Below are 13,886 nucleotides of genomic sequence, written 5' to 3'. Positions count from 1 at the left end.
CATTATGTAACTTATAAGGGGAATGATGAGTATTACACTATTAATAGACTCATAACATAAATATATTAGAGTGTTATAATTACTGGAACATTCTCGATGAGATCTATCTATGTGAGTGAGTCAAGGTGTGGCCGATTCTAGGAGCTCAAGGGCTTGGCTTTAACAACACTCGTGAAAAGAAGTTACAAACACATGACCATAAATGTGTCCCTGGATGTTGTACATTCACTGATGTTCAAATCATTGTGTGAGATGTGTTCAGTTAATCAAATGAAATAGAAGGTTTAAAGCATAGTCAACCATGCAATTTCGATTAACTTTTAACATGTTTTCACTAAGTGAATGTTCAATCGTAAGACACATTTATTTATGCAATCGATTTTCAAGATTATCAAAATTTAGAATAATTTAAAAACGAGGGGAGATTGTTAGAACATTTTCAAAATATTTATAATGTTCCAATAGTTATAATTGAAAAATTAGAAGTGACCCAAAATTATGTCACTTGGTTATTAACCGGAGTTATCATAATTCATGGTGATGAGTTATGTCTCATGTTATCAAAATTTATGTCACTTAATTAATAACAAATGGTCATAATTATTCAAGTAGATATCTATTGAATAATTATGCTTATTGCTAAAACATGTGACTAACCATTTGGATAGTCATGTCTCTATGAAGAAATATGAGAACTCCTATAAATAGGAGTTTTATTTGTTGGACACACCAAAAATATAAAAGCTTTTGTTTCTTTTGATTCTTCATATTCTATTGTTTTTAGATTGTTATATAGAGAATTATTTTAGAATTTCTTTATAAAAATTAATATTCTTGTTATGCTTCGCGCAATTCTTAGTAGACTATTTTCGTCAGTGCAGAATGTAGACGGTCATTAGGTTTAATTTTATCCTCGAGGTTCATTTGCTAGTAACTCTTTTGTACACCAAATATAGTTAAGGGCAAATAGGACCTTAAAGAATGTGACATTGATACACGCATTGAAGCTTTCGTTAGTTTCTTATAAGTTCATTTTTTATCTTTATAGACCAACATTTTTTTAAATTTTACAAGCGAGACTAAAAAATATATATAATTTATTTATTTATTAAAAAATATATTAAAGACATGATGATTTTTTAACCCCACTTATGAAATAAAAACAATCGCAATGTATTAAATAATTATCCAAAAAATACAATAATATTAACGATGTTATTCAAGTACCTAAAAAAGATACCCACCTGATTAATGGAATTCAAATTTAGGTACCGATTAGATCTAAATGCTTAGGTGCAAAGTATTCAGGGACTAAAGTGTGCATTAACCCTTAAAAAAACTCATCATCATTTGGGCAAAACAACAAACACCTCTAATGCAATATGTTTTCAGTGATAATTTTGAGTCACAAAAGGTCAAAGTACAATATGTTTTCAGTGATAATTTTGAGTCATAAAAGGTCAAAGAGACAAAGTCCTCTTTCCTACAACATCAGAAATAAGGTGCACGTAAACCAATTGGAAATTCGCCTTGCTTTCATTGGCGAGTCTTTTAGAAGTAGAAAAACACTTTGAAACAAGTAAAGCCAAAGAGGATCTTCGATCATATTCAAAGAGTCAGAAGATTGACACAAACCTCTCTCTCTCTCTCTCTATAAATCATGGGCTGTTTACAAATATATATTATTTCTATTTAAAAAGCAAAAACATGTTATTACTAATTGGCTTTTTAAATTGTTTTTGGTTAAATTCATTTTTACTCACTCTCATCTCATTTAAAAATCTAAAATTTCTAATAATTTTAAAAATATATATTTTTCAAAATTTCTAAAAATTCACAATATAAATTGGTTTTCATAATTATTTTTGTTTAAAATTCTTTATTTGGTACATTGTGATTGAAATTTTAAACCTCACTAGGGTCAAGGGTTGATAAATGTTTTATAGAGATACTCTTTTTAGGGTGAGTATTTGATACATTGACAATGTAATTTTTTTATTCCATTAGCAACCTTTAAAAATGGACATGTGTCTATTTTTTTAAAATATTTTACTATATCCCTAGAAGACACTTGTCAACCCCCGACCCTACTTGTGAAATCTAAAAACTCTACCCATAGTGTACCAAATAATTTCTCCATTTTTTATACCTTATTCAAAAACTACATATAAAAACTCAAAATTTTATGTTAATAAATCATCCCACCACTGCACTCATCTATCTAGTACTGGTGCGTACCGGTCATTAGCACATCGCTCCAACACTGTAACACCTCTTATCCTATCGAACGCCCGATGCAGATAAATGATATCACAATAATGTTTATTTTGTTATTATAAAATTTCCTTTTTAGTAATTTTTTATTATCTTATCATTTGATCATAATACTTAAGCAATGCCCATCAAAGTATGAGTTGTGGAACTGTCCAAAGTAAGCCGAAGTCAAAGGAAAGGCAACATCTGAGTTTGATGAGTCATCGGAGGGGCTTCTACCCAAAGAATTAGATGTGAGTTTGTCATCAGACTTAGAGAGAAAAGTTGCGATGAAAACAGTGAAGCTGAGACCAATGAGGCTCAAATTGAGTGAAGCGTCGGAGTTGGCCAAGTCATCGACAAGGCTTCCACCTATGGGAGAGGTGGGTGGTGCATCGGACTTCAAGGAAAAAGAAGTGATGCATGTGAGACAATTGAACCGAGTAAATGCAAAGGTACATTGTATTATAATTGAGTTTTTAAAGTTCATAAACTATATATCAAATAATTATGCAAGCAACACAATATTATTGGTAGTGTTGAATTTTGATAAGCATGGGAGGAAGCCATGGCAGCTTAAACAAGAGCAGGGTCAGCTGGCTTAAGGGTTGCCTTCATTGTTGGTTTAATATCAGTGTGTGAGTTGATTATATCCCAATTTGTTATCACAGCTTTGGTTCCCAGAAAAGTCGAGTTGGAACTTAATTTTCACCAAATCAATGCCTTCTTTCATCGCAAGGATCTGAGTGTATACCTGCAATTCATACACTATTTGATCAAAGAGTTTTTCTTCATAAATGATAAGATTTAGTTTTATTTTATTTTACTATTTTTATCATTAATATGTATTTTTTTAGTAAAACAAAGGTGTTTTCAATTTTTTTACGATTTGAGTCTAATCTTATTCTTGTTGAGGTGATATACGAGTAAAATCCTCCAAACAATAATGATTCGAGTAATTGAACTCAATCCAAAATTCTAGAGAAGAAGCCCAAATTTGATTTTCATTTATTAAAAAAGAGCATTTATTTAAAGCCTTTTACTTAGTCGGTGCCACCCATTAGTTGGGTCTCAACTCAGTTAGGGAAATATCAAAAAATTATTTTATTTGTAAAGTAAGTTATATGATCATTTGGATTTTTTGACTTTTTTATACTTTTATAAATTAATAAAAAAATTTCATAATAAAATTTAAACAAAAAATCATGCATATAACTTTTTTTTTACCATTTAAACTAAAGCAATTTTTAGTTTTATATGAAACTTTAATAAGTATATATGTTATATAAATTTGTTATATATTTGTATATCTATACTATTATTTAAACTTATTTAGGAAAATTACTAAAACATCCTTTAATAAAATTACTAAAACATCCTTTCATATTTAAAATAAGTTATATTATTTGAGGACACTTTAGTCTTTTTATTAAAAATAATAAAATACAACTATACTATTATTTAAACTCTTGAGTGAGTTGGTGTCATAAGTCAACAGGATACCAATTTGGTTAATAAAATACTAAAATACCCTCGAGAGCACTTTAGTCTTTTTATTAAAAATAATAAAAATTTACAAATGGTAAGATTTGAACTCATGTCAATTTCATGAATTTGGTTAAATTTTAAATACAATTTGAATGTGTTATTTACATTAATAAAATTTTAAATATGATTTGAAATTTTGAATATGTATTATTTACATTTATTCTCCTCTCGATTTGGTTAAGGAAATTATAAAATGTCCTTTCATATTTAAAATTAATATTTTATTTTGGTTAAATTATGCTATTAGTCACTGTACTTAACAAAAGTTGTTGATTTAATTTTGTACTTTTATTTGGTCATTTTAGTCTCTTTACTTTTCAAAATTTAAAATTTTAGACCTCACCAAACAATAACTCATTAAATTCATTAAGTAAAGTTATGCTATTATATTTTCACTAACCAAAAAAAGTAAAAATAACAAAATATATTAATTTAGTTTTAATTATTTATATAATAGCTAATTTTATATTCCATATATAAAATTTTATAAGTAATACATTTATATAATCCCATATTATATAACATATTTATATTAATTATATATTATCTATGAACTATTATTATCAATTTATTGAATATCAAAAATGAAAAAAAGAAAGAAAATTGACTAGTGTAGGGTATTAATTTAAAATATATAATTTTTAGTATTGATAATTGTTTTAATAATGATTAATTTTATTTTATTTTTATGATATTTGAGTTATTAAAATAATTTTTATATTTTAATGATTTTAATTAATTATCATTTTGCATGAATTACATGAAATACAACTATATTATTTGATAAATTAGAAAGCTGTAATATATAAAATCATGGGCAATACATATTATATAAGGAATCTTTTAAACTTACAATACTATATTATAATTATTAATTATTACATTGAACAAAATTCTATTATTAAAATTTCAACATTAAAGACTATTTTATTAAAGTTGGATAGTGTATGTAGCATTTCAAATTTTAGTTAAACTTTTACTTGTATTTCATCAATACGTATTTTCATTCAATTAGTACCCAAAAATCATTAAAAGGTTAGAATTTCGTATTTGGAACATGAATTTAAGAATTTGGATTAAGAAATTATAATGAATTATGTGACATTTCTAGATAGCTTACTACCTAATTTACACTATTTTTAAAAAAATTTAAAATTTTAATTCCCAAATTCTACCTTATGCTTTTATCGGTGGATTTCCTGTATGCATGGTATTGTATAATGTTTTGGTCAAATCGCGGGTAATAGTAATTACTAACTAATTCCCTTGCCAATCTCATGATTAAGAGATAGGTGAGCAACTACCACGATGCTTAATATATTAATTACACTATTAGTTAATTGCAAAAACCGTTTTACCTAATTCCATTTTGTTATTTCTTTTACACGTTTTCCTTCTTTAATGCATGTTGTTGTACCAAAATAAAACCATCAGCTATTGTTTTAATGAAACCATTAGTTTATCTAAACCTTTTGTATAAAATAACCAGATAATATTTTCGATTAAGCTTAGCTGCTACTATTATTATAACAATTAAATGTATTTAAGTGCATTTTCTTTTCTAATTTATAACTTAGGGAGAATTTGTATTTAAAAATAAGCATGGTATAAAAAATAAGACAACAATGAAAATAATTTTAAAAAATTATAATTTCATCTATATGTTTTTAAGCTCTGATTGAGTTGGTGTCACAAGTCAATCAGACACTAATTCGATTAAGGAAATTACAAAATATTCTTTCATAGTTAAAATAAATTATATGATTCGGATGTACTTTATTCTTTTAAAAAAAGCCAATAAAAATTTGCATGTTGTGTTATTTACATTAATAAAATATTAATTTTACCCCTAAACCAAAACTTTATTTTAATTGTATTATATATGCATGCTTTATTACCGCCATCAAATGTATATATATTGACAATGTTGTTGATTGAGTAGGTGTGACAAGTCAGCTCGACACTAACCCAAAATTGATGACAACACCATGATAAAAAATTGTAGTGCATTTTAATATCGTACATGTTTAATGTATTATTATTAATTAGTTTCAGATCATACGTTTCATTAATGATTGTATGTTATTTTTGAACTAACCTTTGTGTTTTAAATATATTATTTCCACACGATACGTGCGTGATAGAATTTCTAGTTATATATAAAATAGCTAACTAAGTTAGTATCACGAGTCAACTTAACACCAACTCAATTGTGCAATTACTAAATGCCCTCACTTCAAAAGTTAATTAGTATTATTATAAGTGTATTTTTATCTTATCAAACTCTTATATAATCTTCAAATAAATAAAAACTAAAAAGTATTTGAGAATCAAACACAATACCAAAAATTCCTATAAAATCTGTTACCACTCCACCAATATTTTATACATATATTTTCAATATAAAATATTTTTCGCTCACCCACATCATAGATGTGATAAAATCTAGTATATATAATAGATTAATATTTGGTACACTAATATCTGTACTTTTTTAACCCTATAGTAGAGTTAAAAATTATCATGTGTCTCATTTCTTTTATATATTTATTTATTTTTATTTTAACCATACCCTATGTCTACTTATCATCACCTCAACCCTATTTGTAAGCTTTTAAACTCCACCAATAATGTACAAAAAAAATTCTCATATATAAATTTATACACCTACACCATATTAAATACTTTATTTAGAAAATGACAAATAATTTTAACAATAAATATAATAATGATATCTTTTACCAAGTGATGTCATCTAGTTTATTTGTTTAAATTTATTTATTTTTAAATTGAGTCTCAGCCCAGTTGAGTTCAATTTGTTGGTATAAAAGGATGTGAGCTTGAGAGCTTTAAAATGCGTATATTTTCTTATTTAAAAGTTAGGGAGGGAAAGTTAGTTTAATTCTAAAATATCAATTGACAGTAAAATTATTAAAAAAAAATAACTAAGATATTGATTGAGAGTTAATTCAAGTGGTATTACTGTTGTTGCTTCAACAAGTGGGTAATATCTTCCAATTTGCAGGTGAGAGGGAGTTAAAGATAGTTTAACCATTTTATTCAAAAAATTTAAGAAGAAGAAGAAGAAATAACTAAGATGAATGTATAAAAGTAGATTAGCAGCACCTTGTCTGGTTTTCCAGGAATATTGCTCCAAGCAACGACCCACTTTAGCTTATGTTCCAGAATATATTCAACAACTCCGACCAAACCTTCGGAATCGGGGAAGTGCTTAAACTCACCGGTTTCTTTATCTTGAATAGTTTTCTGGGGATCTCCATGGCCATGAATATTGAAAGCCTTGTACAGTGTTAAACACTGTCCAGCTTGATTCTGAAACAGGCACTCTGTGTACACAATTGGAATATCAACATCAGTATGTGAGGAGTTCTGCTCACAACAAGCCATTTCTGGTTTATCTAAAACCTTAAATATGATATTAGGGTTTGCTTTTGCTTGGCATAATAACACATGCTTATATACTAGTTTTAGAACATAACACGCCAAAAAGTTGTTTGTTACAATTAAAAATTTCATTTTCTCTATTTATGTTTCGTTTCCATTTTTATGTAATGGAACTTGGACAAAGTTTTTTTTACCTTTCTTTGTCGTTTTCAAATTTTATATTCAGTTTCAATTAATGGTCTGTTTGATTGCCAGTAAAATGTTTTCCGTAAAATGATTTCTGAAAAATGTTTTACTTTTCGTAAAATAATTTCTTGGAAAATATTTTCGGTGTTTGATTGAATCATGTAAAATATTTTCTCATTGCTTAGCGATTCCTAAAATATTTTCGAAAAAGTTGTTTTACATATATTAATAAATTTTATATTTTAAATTATTTTTACATATATTGCAATGATTTATTTATAATAATACTCAATTATTAAGCTACAATATTAACCGTTATAAATTGAAAAAAAAACTAATATCAAATAAATTATTTGTAATTGTGTTAAAAAAAGTATTGAATAATTAAAAAAATAAGTTACTGAAAAATCGATAAACAGAAGCAGTTTTCTACCGAAAATGAAGGAAGGAATGAAGGAGGCGATAGAGAGGAGAGCACGGAAATTGAAAGGGTAAGACATTTTCCTTAAAATGTAACCCATTTTCCCTTGTTTTGGAGTTCATTTTCTAAATGGAAAATGTTTTCCGCCAATCAAACGCTTGAAAAGTTGGAAATGATTTTCTGAAAAATCAATTCCGTCAATCAAACAGACCCTAAATTATTTTTAAAAAACCTAACATGGTTTTGTAAGTCAAATACAACTAATATGCTTCTAACCATCAAGCTTTTGTCCTTTTCTGTATATTTTATAATTTTATTGGATTTCAAAAATAATATAAATGTGGATTGAGTCTTAGCTCAATTGGTATGGACATTATTGTTAATATAAAAAGACGTGAGTTTAAGTGCGCTGAAACATATTATCATTTTTATCTTCCATTATATATAAAAATATAAATTGAATAGTAAATTATTTAAAATTGTAACATTTATAATAATTTCTCAAATTCATGCATTAGATACTTATTTAGCAATAAATTTAGAATTCTTAAAATACTTTGAGATTTAACAAATCCATATTTTTATCCTTTTCTAACATATATTGTTTTGAGTCTCAACTAATTTGCTCAAAATATATGCATTTTATTTTTGCCATTTTCTCTAATATATTAGATGTTCCCTTCTTGTATAAAAAGGGTAGCCAAGGACACCCAATTTTGATTTAAATAAATTTCTCCTATGCAATAAATCTTTTCTTGTTCTTTTTAGAACAATTTTCAACTCATTCTTCTCCGAGGTTGTTGGTGGGAGTTATTTACTATTCAATTTCTCAAGTTATCTAGCTTAGAGGATTCGATTAAAGTCATTAGTGGAATTTATTGAAGCTAGTTTGTAACGCCCCAAAATCGACTTAGAAGTTTTGGCCGAATTTCGGAGGTCACATTTATCACTGAAGTGGTCGTAGAAAAAAATTAGTTTAACAAACTGAAAAACATTACCGTATTTAATTTTGGTAAAATTCTCAGTTATAAAATCTTGATATTTCAAAAGAAAATGCAGTCCCAATGACACTTACGTGCGTAAAACACAAAATTCCATACCATAGTTTTCAAAACAGTACTTACAATTCAAAGTGTTTAATTATAAACTCAGAAATTATTAAAATATTATTAAAGCCTATTTTTAATCGTGCTTGTCTGAGACCTCCACATACCGAGTCCAGCATCAGAATTCGAAAATGTACCTGCAAGGGGAAACACTAAGGGGTGAGCTACACGAGCTCAGTGTGAGTTCAAAATGTATCTAACAACGAAATTACAAATCAGAAACCAAATAGTAGTTCGATAACGAAAGGTACTTACAAAGATACGCAGAAACAGAAAGCAACCTCGGAACCAATGTCCCAAAAATACGTAACATTCAAAGCACACCAAATCACACAGAATATTCAACAGTTAAACCCGTCAACGGGTCGATACAATAATACTTATCATCACAATCCAAAATGTTACTACGCTAACACCTCAATGCATGCAGAATCAGTCATAAATGTTATGACGAACAGACAGATTACAGACAAGTAGCTCACATCCATATGCATATGAACGCAGTCAAGTATTAAAAACCCACCCATCCAGCCAAAACACCTCTCTGTCCCCCGATCACACCCCAAAAGAGCTGTTTAAGCTCATCCAACCAAACACATCACATAGGACCTCAAAAGGCCCATCCAACCTTACACACCATGTATGTGGACTAAGCCACTCAGATAATAATACGCAGCAAGGCTGGGGTATATGCCGTACAGTGTATTGCGGTAAACCACTGTATAGACTTGTCTCAATTTAAATTGCCAGATCAGATAATAGTACGTAGCAAGGTTGACATACATGATGTACAGTGCGGTAAACCACTGTACCGCTAAGTTGTAGTTAAACTGCCAGATCGGATCAGAATCAGTCTTCCTTCTCTTCACAACCAACCTAAAAATTACTTTCTATAAGTGCATGTATGCTTACAACCTCATAGAAACAATGAACACATCGGCAGACAGTCAGACAGAAACAGACATGCACACACTCAGCTAACTAGATTCAAAATCAAATATCCCGCACAACAGTCACAAATAACACATAAGCCAAAGCCTAGATCAGAGTCTTAACTACCCTCATAAAAGCCTAGTCAATGGTCGGAACACACAAACACATTTTTAGATATAAAAACATACACAGAACTAAAATTGGTGGCTTAGGGCCACACGGTCGTGTGCTCTGGCCATGTGGAAAAGCCTAGGCCGTGTGGGGGTCAACATGCCCATGTGGGAGGAGGCACACAGCCGTGTGGTTAAGGCACACGCTCGTGTGAGCTAGGGACGTAGTCGTGTGAACAGGCCGTGTAACTCTTTATCCATTTGTGCTAAAATAAAGTACAGGGCAAACACGGCCGTGTGAGGGTCTCACACGCTCGTGTGTCTAAAACACATGCCCGTGTGGGATCCCTAAATTTCCAAATTATCTACAAGGCCATGTGGCCGGGCCGTGTAGCACCAAATCACTAAATCATTAATTTCCAAACACATACGCCCGTGTGCCCAGGGGACATGGCCGTGTAAAAATCGGTTAATTTCCCCAAATCAGCCACACGGCCGTATGACACCCAAATTAGCCTAGAAACCCTAAATCCCAATTACACACGGTCGTGTAAACCGCCTGTGTGGCCACCCATGTGGTCACGAAACTGCATTGAAATAGGCTATCGATAGTGCCTTTGTTGTCAGAACGTTCCCCAATCCTTAATAACTTAGATATAAATCAAAATCACACCCAGTTTCAAGCCATCCTTGTAACACCCCTTACCCGTATTCGATGTCAAAATTGGGTACGAGGTATTACCAGAACACATACACTTTTAACCATATTAAACCGAGTTGTAAAATTTCATCTAAACTAAAACTTTCAAATTGTTATTCTTGATTCGCTAATTAGGGTTTATGTTGCCCAATATACTCACAATCTTTCACTTCCTCTTCGTATGAATTTATAAATTTCCACTTACTTGTTGAATTCATCACGAGTACCTGAATTGATCCGTATCATTACAGATTCTCATGTCGTCACATTTTCCTATTTAACTATTGTAATATATCAATTACTCAATATCTCATAAGCTAAGTGTCACATATACATTATCCATTCATCTCCCATACAACTATCAATATTAGCCACAAAGATAGTACAAATTTTCTCTATTCGATGTTAAACCAAAACATGTTACTTCATTACCAACTAACCTTACTAAATATACACCTTATACTAGCCCAAGTGTTTAACCATTCACCCATGACATAAATATATTTTATCTATTATTGCAGAATATATATGTGCTACCCAAATCATAAGTCACCTCACATAGTAACCGACTTAATTTTTATCATTTGTCAAATAAATTACAAAACAAGTTATATAAAAAAATATAGATATATTTTAAACCTCACCAATAAATAAATTCTCATGGAATTAAATAATCATCACGCATCAAAAACAAACATACTTGACATTTCCATCACATAAACCGAAGTAATCAGTGCAACCTCAATGATGTAATCATCCTTTTAACTTACTTAACCAAGCCAAATTATACTATCATCTCACACATAGAATGACCCACCTATCATACTTCTCAATTATGTCACTTAATAGACAAAATATACCTAACCTTTATCATCATGATCAATCCACAACCAAAATACATCCATATATCAAAATTACTACACACACATATATATATACCATGACTAAATTTCTTAAACATTTGATCAATTGCTTTTCAATACCGCAATAATTCTTTCAATACCAATACGTATTTACCATTCAATTTACCATTGACCGATTAGCATATAACCATTTATACACAATTCATTCATATATTTTATTGTCCTCCTCCTCCTCTCTATTCCACATCCTTAATGTATATAACACGCTTAATAACATTATACATAATTTCATTACTCACTTATATGCAAATTTAAAGCTACCCATCTGAGGCAGAGTCACTAAATTATTTTATTCCGGAGCTATGGAGTTCCAAATTAAAATATGTTAATTTCCCCTGAAACTAGATTCATATATCTTTTTACCATAAAAATTTCAAAATTTTTAACTTAGCCAATAAGTACAATTTATTCTTTAAAGTTCCCCTGTTGCACTGCTCGACAATTCTAACCTCTCTTCACTAAAAATTGATAATCTCATTTTACAGAATTTGGATGGTATTCCCGTTTATTTCTCATGAAAATAGACTCGTTCCGAATTCTAAAAATATAAATTTTAATCCATAATTAATTTTTTACAATTTTTAATGATTTTCCAAAGTCAGAACAGGGGATTCCAAAATTATTCTGACTCTGTCTCACAAAATTTATTATATCTCATGATTTACAATTCCATTGCTTACACCGTTTCTTCTATGAGAAACTAGACTCAATAAGCTTTAATTTTATATTTTACTCATCTTCTAATTCGATTCCCACGACTTTTGGTGATTTTTCAAAGTTGGCACACTGCTGCTGCCCAAAACTGTTTTAGTGCAATATATTGATTACCATTTTGACCCTAACCTTTTAACACATGACAATTTCATCCCTAGGCTCAGAAAATGAAATTATTGCAATTTAATCCTTGATCCAAGCCTAATAATTCTCATACATATCAATAACTGCCCATGGATTCCATGAAATTTCAGAATTTTTCCACAATTTCAATACTTTTCAACTTAATCCCAAAACATGTTTTCATCCAAAATTCTTTAATAAAACACCTTTAAACATCCATTAACATATCCTTTAAATATAACTATCTAACCTTTTAAAACCAAAACAAAGATAAATCAAAATAGTTCCCTCAAAACACACTTAAGGACTCGAACCTGAGACCTCAGGCTAGATTAACACGCAACCAACCACTAGACCAGCAAGCCCATTCCAACACTAAAATGCGAAACCAAACACAATAGCTCAACCTACTAACTAACCCTAACCACAAAAGCTCAAACTTCTAACCCTAAAAATCAGGGTGTTACAATTCATCACTTCTTAAAGAAATTTCGTCCCCGAAATTTCCACTAACAGAACAGTTGTCTAACACAACTACACCATTACGCTTCCACTGCGCACTCTGATCTCGAAGCACTACCATACTAGACTTTAGAATTTTACACACGTATTTTCTAAAAATGTGACTTAAACTTAAGACCTCAAGCACACAATCAGAACACTTAACCACTGAAGCAGATACTTATTTATGTATCACACACAAAAATGTTACAATTCTAAAATTACAGAACTAATCTTGCATTTTCACAAGTTCCGTATGGACCGGCATCGGAGTCTCGGACATTTCATTTTTGCAAAAACTTATTCCAAAATACAAATAATTTCAAAACACTGTGGTATAGTTTTATGATTTTTTTTTAAAAGACGAACACACGCGCATACGGTTACGTAAAAACATAGGCCGAGTTTTTTGCAAACCTGGCTTTGATACCACTAAATGAAACGCCCCAAAATCGACCCAGAAGTTGTGGCCGAATTTCGGAGGTCACATTGATCACCAAAGTGGTCGTAGAAAAATTTTAGTTTAACAAACTGAAAAACATTATAGTATTTAAGTTACGTAAAATTCTCAGTTATAAAATCCTGATATTTCAAAAGAAAATACAGTTCCAACGACACTTACGTGCGTAAAAGACAAAATTCCATACCATAGTTTTCAAAACAGTACTTACAATTCAAAGTGTTTAATTATAAACTCAGAAATTATTAAAATATTATTAAAGCCTATTTTTAATCCTGCCTGTCTGAGACCTCCACATACCGAGTCTAGCATCAGAATTCAAAAATGTACCTACAAGGGGAAACACTAAGGGGTAAGCTACACGAGCTCAGTGTAAGTTCAAAATGTATCTAACAACAGAATTACAGATCAGAAACCAAACAGTAGTTCGATAACGAAAAGTACTTATAGAGATACGTAAAAACAGAAAGTAACCTCGGAACCAATGTCCCAAATATACGTAA

General features: G+C 29.9%; 1 protein-coding gene across 1 annotated transcript; it reads right to left on the bottom strand.

The window, feature by feature from the left end:
- Positions 1 to 2,792: 2,792 nt before the first annotated feature.
- Positions 2,793 to 7,228, bottom strand: LOC105770705 (uncharacterized). Its single transcript, XM_012592023.2, has 2 exons — positions 6,928 to 7,228; positions 2,793 to 3,007 (listed from the first exon to the last, which is right to left on the bottom strand). Exons 1-2 carry the CDS (start codon positions 7,207 to 7,209, stop codon positions 2,885 to 2,887), a joined length of 405 nt encoding a protein of 134 aa, XP_012447477.1. The 5' UTR covers positions 7,210 to 7,228; the 3' UTR covers positions 2,793 to 2,884.
- Positions 7,229 to 13,886: the final 6,658 nt, after the last annotated feature.

The sequence above is a fragment of the Gossypium raimondii genome, chromosome 5 (genome assembly GCF_025698545.1).
Source record: "Gossypium raimondii isolate GPD5lz chromosome 5, ASM2569854v1, whole genome shotgun sequence".
In the NCBI taxonomy this organism is placed as follows: Eukaryota; Viridiplantae; Streptophyta; class Magnoliopsida; order Malvales; family Malvaceae; genus Gossypium; species Gossypium raimondii.
The sequence above is the reverse complement of the archived record's forward strand: the minus strand, read 5'-3'. Positions and strand labels throughout refer to the sequence as shown.